We start from the raw sequence: 19,386 nt of genomic DNA on the forward strand, positions 1-19,386 counted from the left end.
ATAGCCAAAAGGAATATTTATCTTATACTTAAATTATAGTGGAGACGAGCAATTCCTCAAATCTGGCTCTACCTGAAAAGGTGAAGGCATTCCTCATTTGGACCATATTTACCAGAACAAGCTTTGTCTTCAAAGTAATGTTGCTATACTATTGCCTCTCTTTTTTCAGAAAAAGATGAAGACCACATATTTTAACTGGTGATGACTTCTGCTTAAACAGTGGTAATTTACAGCTGAGGAGTTTTGAATGCTCTGCTTTTTTCCACTTCCTCTAAGCTCCTTGGCCACCTTGACTGATATGAGGAAAAACTAATTTCAGGTATGGCCTGTCATATTTGTATGTTTCAGCTGTTGCTGAAGTGCAACAAAGACATCTAGTTCCAACTTCTAAAATAAGACCTTTTGGCTTCTGCTTTGTGGCAACAACAGTACTATTCAGTGGGACTCAAGGCAGGTTTACAAGCACTGAGTCATTTACTTTCCCAGGTATGAAGTGGTATTTATGCTCATTGTAGACGTGTTCATTCGGTTTGTGCTAGTAATTAGTAAAAACTGGTAGGGGAAAAAAAGGGAAGGAACTGTCACTTCTGGCTAACTTTGGTGTGTGGAGGCAAGTCAGATTTATCATAGCACTGCATTATCAGCCAACAGCCATGAAGCCATAGAAAGAGAATGCAACTAAGATGTCTTCATGTTCAATTCAAGGTCCACTAATTGGAGGTAACAATAGTTCTCCCTACAAAGAAACAGATGCCTTTTAAACTTAATACTATGGGTTAAACAATAAGGCTGCAATGATAAATTTCAGGCATAAGAATTAAGGTAGGGCAGCTTTAAAGGCCAAAGATCAGAATGTCCTGGATGTCAGAATACTGGATTGCTTATATTTGATTTGTGAGTAACAAGAATTTGTTAAAGGTTTGGACTGAGAGTGGGATTCTAAACTCAAAAGGACCTCTTGACCAAGGCCATAAGAGAGCAGAACAGACCCTCCTCGGAGCTGTTTTAAAACTTGAGGTAGGATTCTGGAATAGTATGTACCATTCATTATGCTACCTCTGAAAGAGATACATTTTAAACAAACTAAAAGATTAAAAACCTCAATATAAGTGAATACATGTAATAAATAGATTAAGTAGCCTAATAAGGATTTTCCAGCCTAGCATTTATCACATCAGAGTTACAAATTACTTCTTGTAACTTAAGGTGAAGACAAATAGTAAGCTAGCCTCATTTAACTGATGGAATATTAAAAGTAAAGGAAAATATAAATTTTATCAAAGGTCGCACAGTCAGAATTAGGATCTCCGCTAGTAGAAGCAGGCCATCTCTATTTTTAACAAAAGAGATTGTTTTAAAGAAGTGGTACCAATCAGGCTTCAAAATTCTTACCTTAGAAATGAGATATCATTCCTTCACTTTTTAGGGTATTAAAGATTCATTTTTGATTCTGTGCACTAAATTATTCCAGGAACACAAAAAGTAACATAATGAATTAAGGGACATATTTAAAAAATGAATAAAACTTGAAGCTAACAAAAATGTAACTTAAAAATAATCTTACCTTAAGGAATTACAGAATTGTTATCTTCTTCAGATATATAGTGTATACTCAAAAAATGATGTTGCTGATTATTAGTTGACTGTATTCTTAGAAGTCTGTGAATATTCACTTGCACTATATACAATAATCCCATTATTTAAAATACTGAATCTTGCTCAAGAACTTAAAATACATTACAGATGTTATTACATGAATTGCCACAGCGAATCCACTGGAACAACAGGAGGGCAGTTACCAGAATCTCTAAGCCTGAACCATATCACAAATTCACTTGAAAGTTTAATTATTTCCCAAGACACTGCCATCTAGAACTCTGTCCTTTTTGCTTAAAGAAATTGTTATAATTTTCTGAGCTAAATTTCGTATTTTTCAGAAAGATTAGTATTTGCCTCAAAACTGGAGCCTTATAAAACAATGTGAAAAAAGTTTCAGAATGTCTAAGAATTTGGGAGTAAACATTTAAGAGCACAGGAATAATTACATGGGTGAACCTATTTAGTTTTATTATTCATGTATTTTGGGAAAATTTTACATATTCTACATATGGCTGTATATATATATCTGTATCTATATATATATATAATATATATATGGTGACTCAGACATTTTAAAAAATGACCTACATATGTACATAAAAGTTCAGGATTTCTTTCTCCATATTTAGTATAAAGATTCATTACTACAAAATTATTGGCTCCCTAGCCTGTGATTTCTGGAAAATGGAGTGTTGTTTCAGAAGTCATAAAAGTACAATGTTAAGCAGACCACTATTTTGACCAATTTTCAAAACTTTTACAGTTAACATTTATCAGTTCAAAATAATCATACCTAACTCCATGGCTATCCATCTTGAAAATCAACTCCAATCACCAGATTATGACACTTATTGTTTGGCCCAGCAATAAGTACCAGTTTAATGAATTTTTAAAGCAAATATCATCTTTTATTATCATTGGGATAGTATGGTCAAAGCAGTATCTGGCCATAACCTATAATTATAGCTACACTATTGTATTTTATTGCTAATTTGCATTCCTTCCTAAGTTTATGTTAATAACCAATTTGCTCTTTCCCAGAAAACTTGTCCTGATAAGCTATTATAAGTAAATTTGCTAGATTCTAGAATCTAGGGCTCAGGCTACTATTGCTGTAGTCATACTGTGTTTATGATAGGATTTCTATTTTAGAAAGCTATGTTCAGCAATTGTATAGTTAAGAATTGGGAAAAGTAAAAAGTCCTGATGTATTAGATATTTGATAATATCCAAGTATCAAACAGAAATTAAGACTGCATAATCAAGACATGGCTGGAATAAAAGTAAAACTACATGTAGTGCATCACATATATTCCACTAGGTATAAGGTTACATGACTTATCCAGGAACATCACCTCTACGGGTATTTGTACATTTGAAAATAAAAAATACATATATATAGTAATTAGTCATATATAAATACTCATGCCCTGAATGCTGAATGTGGACACTCTTCAGTCCACAAAGAATCCTCAGGTACATTAATGTATTGGCACAGGTTTCTTCCCAAAGGCATTTGCATGTGCATGCATATTTTAACTGTTACCAATTGCTTAGCGTCATTTTAAACCATTTTCTCTTCAGTAAATCTAATTATTTTAGATATTTCCCACAAGAGAAGTTCATACTTCATTGATTACAACGGTACTCTCAAAGCCTTGAAAGAATCCTGGGGCCTCTGGGACTCCTTGCCTCAGTAGAGCTCTACTGGGTCCTGCAGACTCAGATGGAACTTCAGTTTCAAGTTCAATGATTCTACTGAGATACAATGAACTTTTCTGAATTTATTCTCTTCAGCTCTGGCATCTAGACTGAAATAAACTAAATAGCATTATTTTGTATTATGGGGGTCTAGAGTATATTAACTAGTCATGAATACCATTCATAACAGACATAATCCTTTTAAGTATAGACTATTTTCTAAATAATATGCATTTTAAATCATATGATAAAGCTAAAAATATATATGATGTAAAAATCATCTCCATCATGTCACGATAGTTGAAATATTTTGTGGATAAACTTCTTGTGCTGCTACAATGATCCCAAAGCTGTTCAAAGAGGCTCCGTGCAGCAGCATGAAGGCACACCACAGAAGACAAAACATTTCCTGAGAACTTGGAAACAAAATTTCTCTTAAAATTTTCAGTGTTGAAACACTAAATCATAAGACATTACCTCGACACTGTGCTTTGATTCAGGTTGCTTTAAGAAGCTGAGAATTTGAAGTAAATACATGTGGTTTAAAAGTTACCAAAGTTATTAAAAGGGTAGGGTGTGATCCATTTTACCACTAATTCCCTATCCTAGGACTAAGAACATGATCTGTGTTCTGGATATGAAACTATAGAATAAAAAAAATACCTATACATTTCCAATCTTAACAATACAGCAACTTGGCTGTTCTGTTTATTGTGAAGATGATTTAAAGCAATGTGTGCATAACTGCTTATTGCCATGTATTTTCTCTCCCCTCGAAGCCCTCCCGGCTGGTGGTGTGTCACAGCTTTGCTGAGGAGAAAACAAATTCAACAGCCAGGAGCCAGATGCCTACCATGGACAAAGATGACCACAAGCACCTAACCCTGGATGTGTGAATACTGTCCTTGTGAAAGCTGGCTGCAATATAAAACACAGCTAACTTAGTTTAATGATGAGCTACATCTCAATATGTTTGAGGAAGAATTTATACCATCTAAGAATCCTAAAGAATCCTATTAACTGAGATGAATTTTAAAAATCTGAATGTTAATGCATCTAAAAGAGTTGTTTTCTTAATTACTAAACAAAAAAGTGCATTTCCTAATAGAAATGTAAAAAACTATATAAAACCTTATTTTATATTATATAATACATACAGTGTACATATTATATAATGTATATGTTATATATAGATAAGACAGCTGACAGTTATTTCCAGATCTCATAAGTTGTTCAATGGATCTGGTTCTCAACACGACAGATTGAACAAATATTCTAACAATCATATCACACTTCAAAAAGCACACCGATTGTTCACAAAATCCCCCACTTGCAAACTTGAAGTATCAGAGAAATTTGCAAAGGCATGATACATTTGCTGACCATATCCTAATAAAACACTGTTAAAGCTACAGTCGGTTCATTTTTGTCAATGTCGGTATTTTCTACATGTGAAAATAAATCAACTTTATGCGTCATTTTGCTGCATTATGCGTTATAGGATAAGGCACTCTCTTAGCCTACAAGGCCTTGCTTGCTGTGTACACATTCACTTAGCATCAGCCTGAAATGGCAACAAATGAGAGTGCAAAGATTTGCTCTTCACTTTTTCCCTCAAGATGGAAATGAAGGGGGAAAAAAACAATATACCTGCTTAAATTAGAAAGGATAGCCATGTATCTTTGAAATAATGAAACCATGTATTGTTGAGCAGACTTCTAATGTCAGACTTGGAAGGTATGGACATTATAGTTCTGCTTCAACTTATATTAGGAAAGAAGGCCAATAATTACTATTTTCTCCTAATAAAGAGTAACTGACCTTTCACTAGTTAAATACTGAACTAAAGGACAGCTTTACAAAACTACTTCAAGTATTCCTTATCACAGTGAAAATGGGAGACCAATGCGAGAATGAAGGATTTGAAAATTCCTTTGATGAAAAGGCAAGGGTACTAAATCAAAACATACAAAATGCTTCAACGCATTTCTTTATGTGGTATGAATAGAAAGATTACCCATAAAAAGTTAGAAAAATTAAGATAAATTATATATTAGTACACCTTCCCAACCACATTTTATATAAAAATTCAAATAGTGTACTGGTATTACAATCTACACAATAAAAATGCCTGAACTTGGCAGATATCTTCTATCTGTGCATGTATTTTCTCGGTAGAAGGCTTATTTGTTGCAGTCATTTTTAAAAAGTTTTATTTCCATTATGAACCTTATTGAATCATCAGTAAACCCAGCTGATTGGGACCCACTGTGGCTCCATTCTCAGCTTCTCTATGGCAGTCTGTAGTTTCTCAAAGGCTTTGTCTAGATTGTCGTTTACGATGATCAAATCAAAATAGTGGTTGTATGCTCTTTGAATCCGTGCACTTTCGTCCACTGTTTTCTTTAAGTCAGAGTCCTGTCAAAGAGTGTTAAAAGGAAATGTTTCTATCATAATGTGTATTCACTTGCTCAAACACCAATTCAAAGTGAACATAAGAAATAAGCACACTGGGACTTTTATGGTGATTCTGATATTAATGCTCAAAATCTAATCTCTACAGTGTTAAAACAGACATTACCACCTGTTCATATCCCAGTCCTTCCAGCAGTGCTCATGTTTGCTTTGTAAGTATTCTGTATCTTCTGCTTCATTGATCTTAGGATAAGATTCCTAATTAAACAACTGCTGACAATAATCTCAGGGTGAAATCTAAGGTAATAAAAGAATTATTGCAGGTTTCCAGCCCAACTACATCATCCTTTTCAAATGATTTTTTTTTAACTTTGCATGTATGTAATACACCCCTAGAAAAAGAATCCCAGGATTTTCCCTTCTGTGTGTTTTTGTCTTCCTTCTTCATGGTCCAGGATGCCAGCTGAGGTGGTCAGGACAATGAAACCAAACTGAGGGGACAGGACCAGATTATTCTGCCATTTTTGTAGATCTTTGAGTTGTACATCTAATCTGCTCAAACACCGATTCAAACACCACACTTGTTTAGCCTGCTTGTGAGGTTCACAGCAATTTTCCCAGCTCTGTGATCATCAACGATTTCAAATATGCCAATGTAACCACGCTTCATCATCACTGTTAGAAACTGGTTAATGGCTTTGGAGCATAGCCTAATAAGAACCTAGCGTTTGCCTCTCCTCTCAGGAGTGTTAATGCTCTTGAGAGCATCTGCCAAGACACTCATGTGCACCATTAGGGCGACACAGAAAGACTGCGGAAAGAGCTCGAAAGACTTTTATCTTATGGGCTCTGAGATCATGGAAACCATTTTGCAGTGCCTATTAAGCTCAAAGCCAAATTTGCTGCCTGTCTCCAAGAAAGAGAATATTAGGAATGTATTTTGAAGACAACTACATGCTCCCTATCCCCACCAACACATACACACATATTTATTTCTTTCTTTAGCTGGCACTGTTTATATTTTGTATATTTCTAGTCATTTTGGAATGATATAAGGAAACAATAAGTAATAGGTTCTGCATGAGCAAGTAAAGCTTTTCATTAAATTGCAACTGTTTTGAAATTTCACAGTACTTCTACATGTTCGTCAAATATTTATTGATTGCTATTAAATTGTCTACTATGTTTCATCATCTGTGGATATAACAATGAATAAGACAGAGCGGGTTCCTACCCTCCAGAGGAGGAGACAGACGAAGGGCAAATAAACACAAAAACTTCCAAGTTGTAGTGAGTATTATAAAAGAAACCAACCAGAACAAAGAATTTTGAGAATTCTATTTTAGATAGAGTGATTACAAAGATACTGAGTAAATCACATTTAAACTGAGAACTATAGTGTGGGAAAGAGCATTCCAGGCAGAGGAAACAGCAATGCAAAATCTGGGAGGGAAATGACCCTGATAGGTTTTAAGATACTGAAAGATCAGAGGGATAGAGGGACTGAGGGCAGTACCTTGAGACACCTTGAGATAAGTACGAGCTAGGATGTGGAGAACTCACATGCAACAGAAACACATCGCTGGCTTGTGATGGAGAAATAGGAGATGGATATGACGGCAGACCAGAAATATATTTTGGTGATAAAGTCATCAAGATTGGCTGATGGGCTGAATGTGAAAAGTGATGAATGAATGAATGGGCGAATAAATCAAAATGTAGAAAGAAGCAGTTGTAGAAAATGCAGACTTGGGGAGTGGAGCTGGGGGAACACAATGTTCTACTTTGCACATGTTAAGTTTAAGATGTCTTGGGCAACAGCCAAGTGCAGATGTAAGCTAAGTAGTGATGGGTTATGCAAGTTGGAGCTCTGAATTCTGGGTTACCTATACAAAAACTAGGAATAACCAGTGTAACAATGGCATATAAGATAATGAGTTTGGTGAAAACACCAGAAGGGAAGTGTAGAGAGAGAAATGAGTTCCAAACTAGGCCTGAGGGACACTAATAACTTACATTTCAGTTAATATTTTCACTGACATCTCTAAATCAATTTGAAACAACTAAAATATCTTTTGTGATAGATGTGCAAACAGCCTCAGTTCAACTTGGAAACCATTCTTTACGATTACAGTCATTAGCAATCTGCTTCATTTAAGAAAAGAGTTTTTTCTTTTTTTATAATAGTGGAGTACACCATTCAGATAGAAAAAAGAATAAAGAATCTCTATATATGGCCATAGCGAATCTTAAATATACTGAGAAGTGGAAAATGTAGGCAGACTTCTGAATATGACCGGTTACTTTTTATGTAAGAAATGAGGGAGGGAAGGTATACATACATACTTGCTTATATTAAAAAAATTTTTTGAAAATGACGACCTACGTAGGTGGTTATGGAGCGGACAGAGAAAAGCCAGATTTTCCTGTTAAGATCTACTTTAGAACTATGAAATGTATATAATTATACAAAATTAAATTCAAATAAAAAAAGAACAATACTTAAAAATCAAAAGAAAAATGAAACAGACCTGTGTTTCAAGTTAATGGTTTAACCACGCAGAAAGGAATTATTTCACTGACTTTAAAATAATACCCAGTGGGATATATCTTAGGAACAATTTTTTAAAAGCCTGAAACTTAAGAGTTTTCAATAATTATACTGTTGATATCAGTATTGATACTGTTACTCAGAAATTATATAGAGTGGGTTCTTGGTTTATATATGTGAAGTAAGAAATTATTTTAATGTCATCAAGAACCAAGATTTTCAGCGCATAAGAAAAAAATACAAACATAGAGTCAAAGAAGTTAAGTAAAATAATGGAAAGTTTAAATTAGAATTATCAAACTGAACAAATGATGTGTGCTTTCTAAAAAAGAAAAACGTATTTCCTATGTCTGGCCACCAAAAAGCCTAGAAACAATGAGCAACTAAGTTGAGCACACAACTTCAGCACCTATATTGCCTCTAAATACCATTTTCCACTAAAAGGAACCATGTTTTTTGAATGGCTGGCTCCAGGTCTGGGCTAAGAAATGTGTAAGAAAACCAGGAACAGCTTATCTAGCTAGGAAGAAAAGAGTCATCAAAGATTAGTGGGGTTGTGTTAAAAAAAACTCAGAAGACAAGCTGAATATTCCCACAAACTAAACATAAGCCAATTTAAACACCAAAAAGCGTTGTAACTAAATTATCAGAGATGAAGTAGTCCAAGAGACTTTAAAACACAGCAATATGACTGCATATACTTAGTGAGATAAACCTTAAGGACAAAAAAACAAAAACAAAACAAAACAAAACAACCCACCAAAAAACTAGTTCATGGTAATCACACCTGGTAGTGTTGGTGTACTTATTCTCAGACTGTTGTGTGTACTGTGGGATAAAGCAAATGAACAATTACATCATATTTTAAGTCTAACATTCCCAGTGTTTTTGAGAACTGGGATACTCAGTACTTAGAATGGAAATAAGCTAAAAGAGGTTAACTAAAAACCCTGTAATTCTGAATTTGAATGGGAAATAGCAGTATGAATTCATGAAATGGTTTCCTTCAGAAATACAACAGAAAAACATATCCTAACTCTACCTGAGAGGTGTAGCTAGAAACAAGAATCAATCTTGTGACAATGAGCACCCCTAAGTATTATGGTCTTAAAATACCATTTACTCTAAAAGGAACCAGAGCTTCTTGAAGAAACAGCTCATACCCGGCCTAGAACAGAAAATGTACAAGAGGAGCCTGGAACATCTGTCATACCAGATAGTAAGGAAGCTGAGACTAAAAGGTCTCAAGGGCCAACTTGAATAAGCTCCTACTGGTCAAAGATGGGACAATTTGAGCATCAATAAGAATAACCATAATACAGTAACCACATCAAAAACTCACATCAGGTGCTCATAATGAAACTAAAAAACAAAGAAAATGAACCTTATTTGATCACCTGTTGTTTCTAGGGGTTTTCAGAACAAACCCATTATTCTGAAAACTGACCCATCGAAGTATCAGCATATACTCTGACTTTCCTATATGAACTCTCTACTTCAGAGTAATCTACTAGTTGATGAAGAAAAGTTATTTCTTAGAACTCTAGTTTATAAATTCAGAAAGAATGACAAACTCTTTGGTGTTATCATTTTATAATCCCTAAGAAATAAGTGATCCAGGCAAAGATGAATAAAACTTGCCAAAATCATTAGGTAAAAAGCTACTAGAGAACTTTACAGATCAGGCTCACAACATCTGAACCCACTGATTAATCATCTCACAAAAAGAGAGCCTTTCATATGCCTCATAATGTAACAAGGCAAGATGTATCAGTTATTAATTATTTTGGGGAAAAATAAGTAAACCTATACCTGTTCAAGCTTCTATCAGTTCACAGGGAATAGAGGGAAATGACACCATGGGGACAAAATTGGCAAGATCTAGACTTTGAAGCACTCTGTAGGATAACTGACCCAACTTTTTTGTTTTTTGTTTTGTTGTTGTTATTTTGATTAGAGCAAAAGCTTGATCTCACAAACCCGAGATCATGAACTGAGCCCAAATCAAGAGTTGAATGCTTAACCAACTGAGCCACCCAGGTGCTCTAACCCATTTTTTTGAACGACTCAATTAGAAGGAGAGAGAAGAGATGGGGAGAATTTACAGATTAGAACAAGTAAAGGGATGTCTGCTTCCAGCTAAGATGTACTAACAGATACCGGACTAACCCTTCTACCTGATGAAAACAGAAAATGTATGGAACAGCAGCTTTTAAGACTTTATGCACGAGGCAAAAACATAAGCCAATATATCTCAGAGAAACAGGAAACAAATGAAGTGAGCCCTAATTATTAACCCCAGCTTATTGTCTTGAAAGACCTTCTAGGCCACAATATACAAGGTAGAGCCCAGAAGGAGCCTATACAACATTCCAAGTTGGGACAGAGCTGAGAGCCCAGAGAGACCAAGGTGGCAAGAGTTCACAGGACAGAATTCCTGAATAGAAAAGCGTCATGGAGAGAGAACTTCAGACACTAGCAAATGGTCCCCTCTTCCAGCATATAGCTGTATACCAATCAGGGCAGTGTACATGTACCTGAGACCACAAAAGAACCACCAGAAAAAAATGAGAAGTGTTCAGCTGGAGTCAGGAACAGGACCTCTTCTCACCAGGAAGAACAGAAAACCTCGATGCACAGGCCATTTGGAAAAGTCCTCAAATGGTCTTGCCTCAGGAGTGGAGAATAATTGCCCCCAGATTAAGAATTGTTCTGTTCTTACCTAACACACGTTAAAAGCAATACCTGAAAGGAACAAACTGTTTCTAAACAAGTACATCCTAGAACAAAGCTCACAATGTCTGGCATCCAATAAAAAAATTACTAGGAAGAGAAGCAGAAAATATGGCCAGTGTGAAGAGAAGTCATTCAAGCCAAAACTGATTCAGAACACAAATGTCAGAATTAGTATGTGATGACATGAAAGCACTTATTACAGCTATGTTTCAGATATTCAAAAAAGTTAAGTAGAGACATGGAGAAAACTGAAAAAGAAAGAAGAGGATTAACACTATAAGGTTTTAAAAGTCTTTATCTTTTAGAGATAGATAGTGAAGTATTTATGGTTGACATATCAAAGATTTGCTTTAAAATAATTCATGTTAGGGGCGCCTGGATGGCTCAGTGGGTTAAAGCCTCTGCCTTCGGCTCAGGTCATGATCCCAGGGTCCTGGGATTGAGCCCTGCATCTGGCTCTCTGCTCAGCAGGGAGTCTGCTTCCCCCTCTCTCTCTCTGTCTGCCGCTCTGCCTACTTGTGATCTCTGTCTGTCAAATAAATAAATAAAATCTTTAAAAAAAAAAATTCATGTTAGGGAGGAAGTGAGAGAGGGCTAAGTGAAATAGAAATGGCTACACATTATTGAACATAGGTGATGGGGATATGGGAGCTCATTTTTTTCCTCTTTTGTATGTATTCTGAATTTCTAATAATATGAAAAGAGAGAAAGGCAGAACAAGAGAAAATATAACAGAAACTAAAAGTCAGAACTACCTACCAGAAGTAAACCTTATGATGAATATACTTATTCCTGGTCTTGGAGCCCAATTTCCTCACTGGTAAAATGAGAGGTGGATTAATATGCATATTTTAATATTGCTCCCTTTCATTTGTATAGGGGGAATAAACTTGTGTGTGTGTTTTTAAGATTTTTATTTATTTATTTGAGAGAGAGAGAGAGAGAGGGAGAGGGAGAGCACTCCCTGCTGAGCAGAGACCCCAATACGGTGCTTGATTTCAGGACCCTGAGAATATGACCTGAGCCAAAGGCAGATGCTTAACCGACTGAGCCACCCACGCATCCCTAAACTTGAGTTTTAAAATAAAGTGAACAATGATTTTTAAGTAAAAGCCTTATGTTCCAAATCATAGCTACATCTCATGAATGGATTTTTATTCTGTAGTATATCATATGGTATATTTATTTCATAAATATGATTAGAATTAAACATGCCCAAAAGAAAAAAGAAAAAATCTTAGGAGTGAAATAATATTGTTAGCCTGAAAAGAACTGCTCACCGTCAAAAGCTTAGTAGTGATACCAGCATCCACCACTGCCTTGTGCATGGCACGTAATGTCTCTAGTTCTGGAGCAGCAATAAATACAACATAGGGCATGAACTCGGATGTCCTCAGCACTTTCAGGGCCTGTGTAGAAGAAAAATTACAAACCAATTTATATGGGAATAGAATTTGAATTATGTTACCCTTTAATTTATAATAAATGCTAACTATTCAAAATCTACCTGCCCTCTAAGGATGAAGGATGTAATTTAATACTTGCCCCCTTTTATACAGTATGTTTCTAAAACAGTGATCCATTAACCATGTTTTGACCTCAGTCATACTACCCTTTAATCCTCTTGAACAAAGGAAAGTATTGAACTTAATGATCCAAAAATTATCAAGAATGATGTAAATGCTTTCTGTGTTATTTGTACAATTCTGTTAATATTGAAAGAGCAGAAATAATCTCAATGTTTATTGAGAATGGTTATGTAAATTAATATACATTTGTACTGTGAAACACTATGTAGCAGTTACAAAGAACTAAAAAGCTCTACAAAACTGACATGAAAAGATCTTCAAGAGATACTGTTTAATGGGAAAAAAGCTAAAGAATCTATATAGAATTCTCCTATTTATGTAAAAAAGAAAAATAGAAAACACATAAAAAATCTAATAAAACTATATAGGTATATACCTGTATTTAAGGCATACTCAAATGACATATATATCAAACTATTAATAGTTATCTCTGAGTAGGGACATTAAGTTGGATTGAGTGTGGAGGGATGAGAAGGGGTCACTGAGAGAGAAGAAATGAGAGGAAGCGAATGGTGTGTGCGTGTGTTGAGAAGGGGTGTGAATTTATTATGTTGCAGCTTGCTGAAATTTTAAAATTAATATTTCCTAACACATGCATTTATACGTTACTTGAGCAAGTAAGTAAATACTAAACTTCTATCAAGTTGTATTGCTATCCAAACCTCTGCTGGTTAATTAATGATCAGAGATTTACTTAACTAGCTGCAGATGCATAAACAGGTAATAGAAAGAGATACCCTCACAATCTGAAAATAAAACCAAACAAAACTCCACAGGAATTAAAATTTTAAAAACAGCTTTGGAATTCGAGCAGCTTACTTGTGGGTTGACATCCAAAATACAAGTTCGTCCAGTTTGGACAACTTCAAGAATAGAATCAATTTTGGTTCCATAGAGATTTCCTTCATATTCCCCATGTTCCAAATATTTTCCAGCTTTGATATCTGCTTCCATCTCAGACCGTGACACAAATTTATATGCCTGACCATCTTTTTCATCTTCCCTTGGTTTCCGTGAAGTAACTAAAATAATGTTGAGAATTTATACAAAGAGAACACAGGGTATTAAAATTGAGACTAAAATGCACAGGGTAGCTTAAGATTTTTCCATTTAGTTTAGGGTTGGCATTATGACCTATGGCCAAATCTGGTTTGCTTCTTACTTTGAAAAACTAAGTATTATTAGACCACAGCAATGGCGCATTTGTTTTATCATCCCTGGTTTCATTTGTGGTGTAGTAGTTGTGCCACAGACCAGATAGCCCACAAAGCCTAATATTTACTCTGTAGCCCTTGAATTAAAAAGTTTGCTGACCCCTGACCTATAGGAATATTTTAAGAGGTAGTCCCCAATACACAATTTATATTTTTAAAAATGTGCTTTATAAAGTCCAGTTTATATTATATTTACATTTACATACAGTAAATATATTTACATAGACAGAGTCCTAAATTTAAATTCTTAATTATGATGAGTCCTACTAAGTGTGAGGTAATGATGAGTCCTACTAAGTGTGAGGTATATTGTAAGTGAATATCTTTTCCAGTTGCCACCGCATCCCCCTTAAGGAATATACACTTGAACACTTCCTAATAGAGCACACAACAAGTGAGCAAATTCTATTTTTAGTTGGTATTATCAATCTTCTGAAGCACAGTTTTACCCACCAATTATCTATCCTTCTCCTCACCCTAACACCACACCTTCTTCTGGCCTCCTGCTTACTGATATTCTGAAATGTTAACTATTCTGTTCTGCAACTTTGTGGTGGATCTAGCCACACTTGATGCTACTATGTTCTATTAACTTCCTCTATTCTAAAGTGTTGTATTTTTTTTTTTTTCTGAGAGAATAACAGTAAACAGACCAAGTCAAAATTTAGAAGATTGTTGTTGTCTGACAGAGTTCTGAGTACTTCCGAGATAAACAGTTCCTTTGCAACTTGGGCTAGCATAGAAATGGAAATTCTCTTTCATACTGTTGCAAAGATGCAGTTAGATACTCCCTTCCAATTTGTTAACACTAGCTTGGAAGAAGGAAAGTAATTTGTATGTGTGTCTGTTATTCTACAGTTTAGCCTTAACCTGATTTTGGCTAGATCAGATATAAAATCAAATACTTAGACATGCAGAATATCTGATGAAATCATTAGGCACATGCAATTAAGAAGTAATCCAGATCAAGAGTTGACACTATTTTGACTGTGTAATAAGTATAGCACATCAAGAAAATTTTTATGAGAACAGAATGAATCAAGCTCAGTAATAAGGGTTTAGTTCATAAATGAGATCATTAGGCACAATAGGACTCCCTTTCTTCTCCTATTGTTTTGTGGCTCAGTCTTTAGGGTGATCATCCCAGACAACTGTGGAGAGCATTTATAAAGTAAGTTAAAGACCTGCAAGATGCTATGATGCCTTTTCCTATTAAAAAATGTGTAGTATCCAAGGTTTCAGGAATTATTCAGCAAAGATGGTATGACGTCTAAGGCATCATAAGTATGTCTAAGGTATGTCTAAGGCAATTTTAAACTTCCCAAATAAATACATACTAGGACTTGGCTCAATATCGTGAATATAATTTTAAAAGAGCACTGTTTTTTTGGTGAAGCTCTATAGTGAAAATTATATGGGAATGTGCTGCTTGAAATAAATATGTATAAAGCACACATATTAACCCCATCACCACCTCCATGTTGAGGGAATCTTAATTCTTGGCAAATGTTTTTAGTTTACAAGCAAAAAAATTTAAAAGATTTCATTTATCTATTTAGAGAGAGGGAGAGCAAGCATGAATATGAACAGGGGGAGGGGCAGAGGAGAGAGAGAATCTTAAGCAGACTCAGTGCTGAGGGCAGAGTTCCATGCAAGGCTTGATCCCACAACCCCAGAGCTCATGACCTGAGTGAAATCGAGAATCGGATGCTTAACAACCTGACTAAACCACCCAGGCATCCCTAATTTACAAGTGAATTTTAACCATAATCTCATTCTCAAATGAAAACTCAAAACAAAGCAAAACAAAAATCAAAACCCAACAACTATACTGCTACATATTTAAGTCCCTTTCCATTCTTAGGACAGAGAAATTAGAATAGGGTGGCTTCACTACAACTCACTTCTTAGGCTTATATGCTAAGCAAACAATGTGATTTCTTAGAATGTAATCACTATGGCAAAATTCTAAATTTTTATAGCTCTTCAAATAATGAGGAAACAGCAAAGTAACATTTTTCTGTTAATTAAACTCAGGATGTCAATGTTAAAAAGCAAACTTGATTCCTAAGGTAGCCTATTCCCCCTGGATTAATAATTTTTTTCTATTTTATGATCATTTAATAATAAATAAAAAAAAATCTATTTCTTCTAAGATTTATTTATTTGCGAGAGAGAAAGAGCAAGAGAGAACACAAGCAGGGGAGAGAGGCAAAGAGAGAGGGAGAAGGAGGCTCTCCATTGGGCAGGGAGCCAGACTCAGGGCTAGATCCCAGGACCCCTGGACAAAGACCCGAGCTGAAGGCAGATGGTTAACCAACTGAGCCACCTAGGCGACCCAAGAAAAATCAATTTAATACAATGCCAGCATTTAAAACCTTCCCTATGAGACTTCCTTATCCATACCATCCGACAATATGCAGCACAATACTATATATCAGGAATTAGGCAAACTTGTCACACTTTTGCAATGTTTCTTTTTTGTGATGCATTCTGTGACTTAAAAAAAAAAGCTAGATGCTATTTAAATGAGAATGTTTTAAAGAGAAGTAAAACACATCTACATTATATGAAGAAGTGAGAGTTACCCTGATGTATGGATATACCTAAAATTTCTATATAAAAATTTAGATTTGAATCCTCATTAAAATACTTATTTACTGTTGAAAGGCAAAATAGCATCTTTCCAGAAATTAATTTGACACCAAGAAATCAAGAAATTGAAACATCTATATATATTTTTTGATCTAATAATATTATATTTGAGATTTATATATATACACACTTTATCATCTCTTATAACAAACATAGCTAAACCATATAAATAGGCAATAACACTATACTTATACACTGGAATATTAAGAAGTTATTAATTTTTTTTAGGTTTGTCTTGGTAAAATATATATAAAATTGATCATTTTAACTATTTCTAAGTACACAGTTCAGTAGCATTAAGTACATTCATACTGCTGTGTAACATCACTGCTATTTCCAAAGCTTTTCATCATCTCAAACTGAAATCTGTGTCCATTAAACACTGACTTCCATTAAACACTCTCTCCTAGGCCCTAGTAACCACTACTCCACTTTCTGTCTCTATGAATTTTACTATTCCAGGTACCTCATATAAATGGAATTGTATAATATCTGTCCTTTCGTGTCTAGCTTATTTCATTCAGCATAATGTTTTCAAGATTCCTCCATATTACAGTATGGATAAGAATTTCATTCTTTTTTAAGGTTGAATAATATTCCATTGCCTGTACATATAAGTTAGTTTACCCATTTATGCACTGATGGACATTTGAATGATTTCTATCTTTTTGGCTATTGTAAATAATGCTATGAATATTCATGTACAAATATCTCAGTCTCTGCTTTTAATTCTTTTGGGTATGTACCTATAAGTTGAATTACTAGATCATATGCAGTGCTCTGTTTATTTTTTTGAGGAACTGTTATACTGTTTTCTACAGAAGTATACCATTTTACATTCCCATCAGTAATATACAAGTGTTCTAATATTACCACCTCTTTGCCAGTACTTGTTATTATCTATTTTTTTTTAATGCGTAATACCACCTCCTAATGGGTATGAAGTGGTATATCACCGGAGTTTTGATCTGCAAGTCCCTAATGATTAGTGATGTTCAGCATCCTTTCATGTGCTTATCGGCCACTGTAGATAGTCTTTGGAGAAATGTCTATTCAAGTTCTTTGCTCATTTCTGAATCGGGTTGCTTGTTTTATTGTTGTTGTAGGATTAATATTTACATAAAAACATATAATGACAATAACTTATGAGGAAAAAGCTCATATTACAATGTTCATTCATTTATTCATCAAATATGTCTTGGGTATATCCTATGTGCCAGACCCTATTCTAGATTCTGAGTCTACAGAAGTACAAAAGACAGAGCAGCTCTCTGTTCTCGTGGGACATATTCTTGAATGTAGAGATCAGTGAATAGTCAAAAAATAAGAATTTAAGTGCTAAAGCATAACCACTAGGTACTGGGGAGGCTACTTTAGTAATGTCCTATGAGAAAGTGATATCTGAATAAAAAGAAAAATTTAAGAATCTGAAGATCTGGGAGGTAGAGTGTTTCATACTGAGGGACCAACAAGAACAAAGGTTGTGAATGATAAGTTTGAGGAATCTGAAGAAAAGAAAGACCAGTGTGTTAAGTAGGAGAAAAAGTATGGAAATTTTTATATGAATAATATGGTCATAATTCCATAATTAGAAATTATTTTAATTGTGTTCATTGTATTAATAAATAGAACACTGAATAAGGTGTGTTTTCTTTTTTCCTTTTTGCAATCTCACAGTATCCCTCAAGTCCCAAGTAGAAGCTAAAATGCCAAGGACTTATAGTTTCCTCTTTCAGAGTTTACTAAAAAGTGGCCAACTTGGTCCTAGGATCATCTGTCTACCTATCTCTATCTTATTATATATACTCAGAAAGGAGTTGCTGAGGTTATGAATTATAGGTTCAGGGCAGAATGCTTTATTTTCTTCTCCTTTACCCCATGGTAAAATGATTCTCCCTGATGAATACTGAAAACCCATAATGACATACTGTAGCAGTTGGGTGATTTGTACTCTCACTGTTTGACAAAGCAAGAATGAGTTTCCTGTGGGATATGTGTGTGTGAGAGTGTGTGTCTGTGTTTGTGTATTCAAAAGATAGAGTGGCTGAACCGTACTGAAGGTATCCTGCACAGAAAGACAGAATGAAGGGTAGAGAATGAAGCAAAAGAGAACATTAAGTATGGGATTGGGGCTTGGCATTAGTCTCAAGGGGACAGCTGGAGATCATACTATCCTGGGCAGGGAATGGCAAAGTATGGAGGTCTCCAAAGTACCTACCAAGAGGACTTAATGAAGAGACAGTATTTGGACATTTGTGACAAAAAGAACTCTAGTCTCCACAGGGCAAAATTTTACATGACAGCCTTTGATCCCCACTTCTTCCTGTCCTGACCCTGAAAACCAGAAGTAGCAGAGCAGGATGTGAAGGCAGAGTAATAAAACTATACTGTTCACCTCAGAATATAGGTCTCAAGCCAAGGATCAGAAATGAGCTGTGAGGAAGGGAGAAACAGTGAATTGGATGTAACACTGAAGTTTTGAACTGGAGTAGCCTTTTTTTTAAACACCCCAAAATAGGGTTTTATTTAAGCAAAATGGCACAGTTCTTATACCTGAAAGTGACTACAAAGTTACGGAATCTTCTAAGGGGAGGGGGGAAAGTAGAGAAAGAAAATGTGAAAGAGCATGGATGAAGTCAGTGGTTAGATGAAAATGAAGCTCTTTCCTGTTTGTACTCTCAAAGAGCTCAGCCGTCCAACAAACCACTTAGTTATATACTTGCCAGAAACAAATTAGTCAAAATAGCTAACTGCAAGGATACTAAGAAATGAATGTGTATTCAAACAATGTAAGAAAGGATTTTAGTGGCCTGGTAGCTGTTACCCCAAATTCAGGAAAAGATTTTAAATTAATGAATTATTGATGGATGCTAAAACAATTGAGTAAAAGTTTTCTGAGGAGAATAAGTACACAGTTTCAAAGTAT

At 35.0% G+C, this 19,386-nt stretch overlaps 1 protein-coding gene and 1 pseudogene across 4 annotated transcripts in view; both read right to left on the bottom strand.

Annotated features, from left to right (window-relative positions):
• Nucleotides 1–5,499: 5,499 nt before the first annotated feature.
• The window catches only part of MPP6 (membrane palmitoylated protein 6), a 106,953-nt gene continuing 93,066 nt past the window's right edge, over nucleotides 5,500–19,386 (bottom strand). For all 4 annotated transcript variants that reach the window (XM_032873040.1, XM_032873050.1, XM_032873055.1 and 1 more), the window contains 3 exons: nucleotides 13,411–13,613; nucleotides 12,283–12,411; nucleotides 5,500–5,718 (listed from right to left, as the gene is read on the bottom strand). In XM_032873040.1, the coding sequence (XP_032728931.1) occupies nucleotides 5,542–5,718; nucleotides 12,283–12,411; nucleotides 13,411–13,613 (509 nt within the window). In that variant the 3' untranslated portion in view covers nucleotides 5,500–5,541. The remainder of the gene's footprint in view (nucleotides 5,719–12,282; nucleotides 12,412–13,410; nucleotides 13,614–19,386) is intronic.
• On the bottom strand, nucleotides 6,108–6,508 carry LOC116876759 (annotated as a pseudogene).

This window comes from Lontra canadensis, unplaced genomic scaffold, assembly GCF_010015895.1.
Source record: "Lontra canadensis isolate GAN:19392208 unplaced genomic scaffold, GSC_riverotter_1.0 scaffold2, whole genome shotgun sequence".
Taxonomy (NCBI): domain Eukaryota; kingdom Metazoa; phylum Chordata; class Mammalia; order Carnivora; family Mustelidae; genus Lontra; species Lontra canadensis.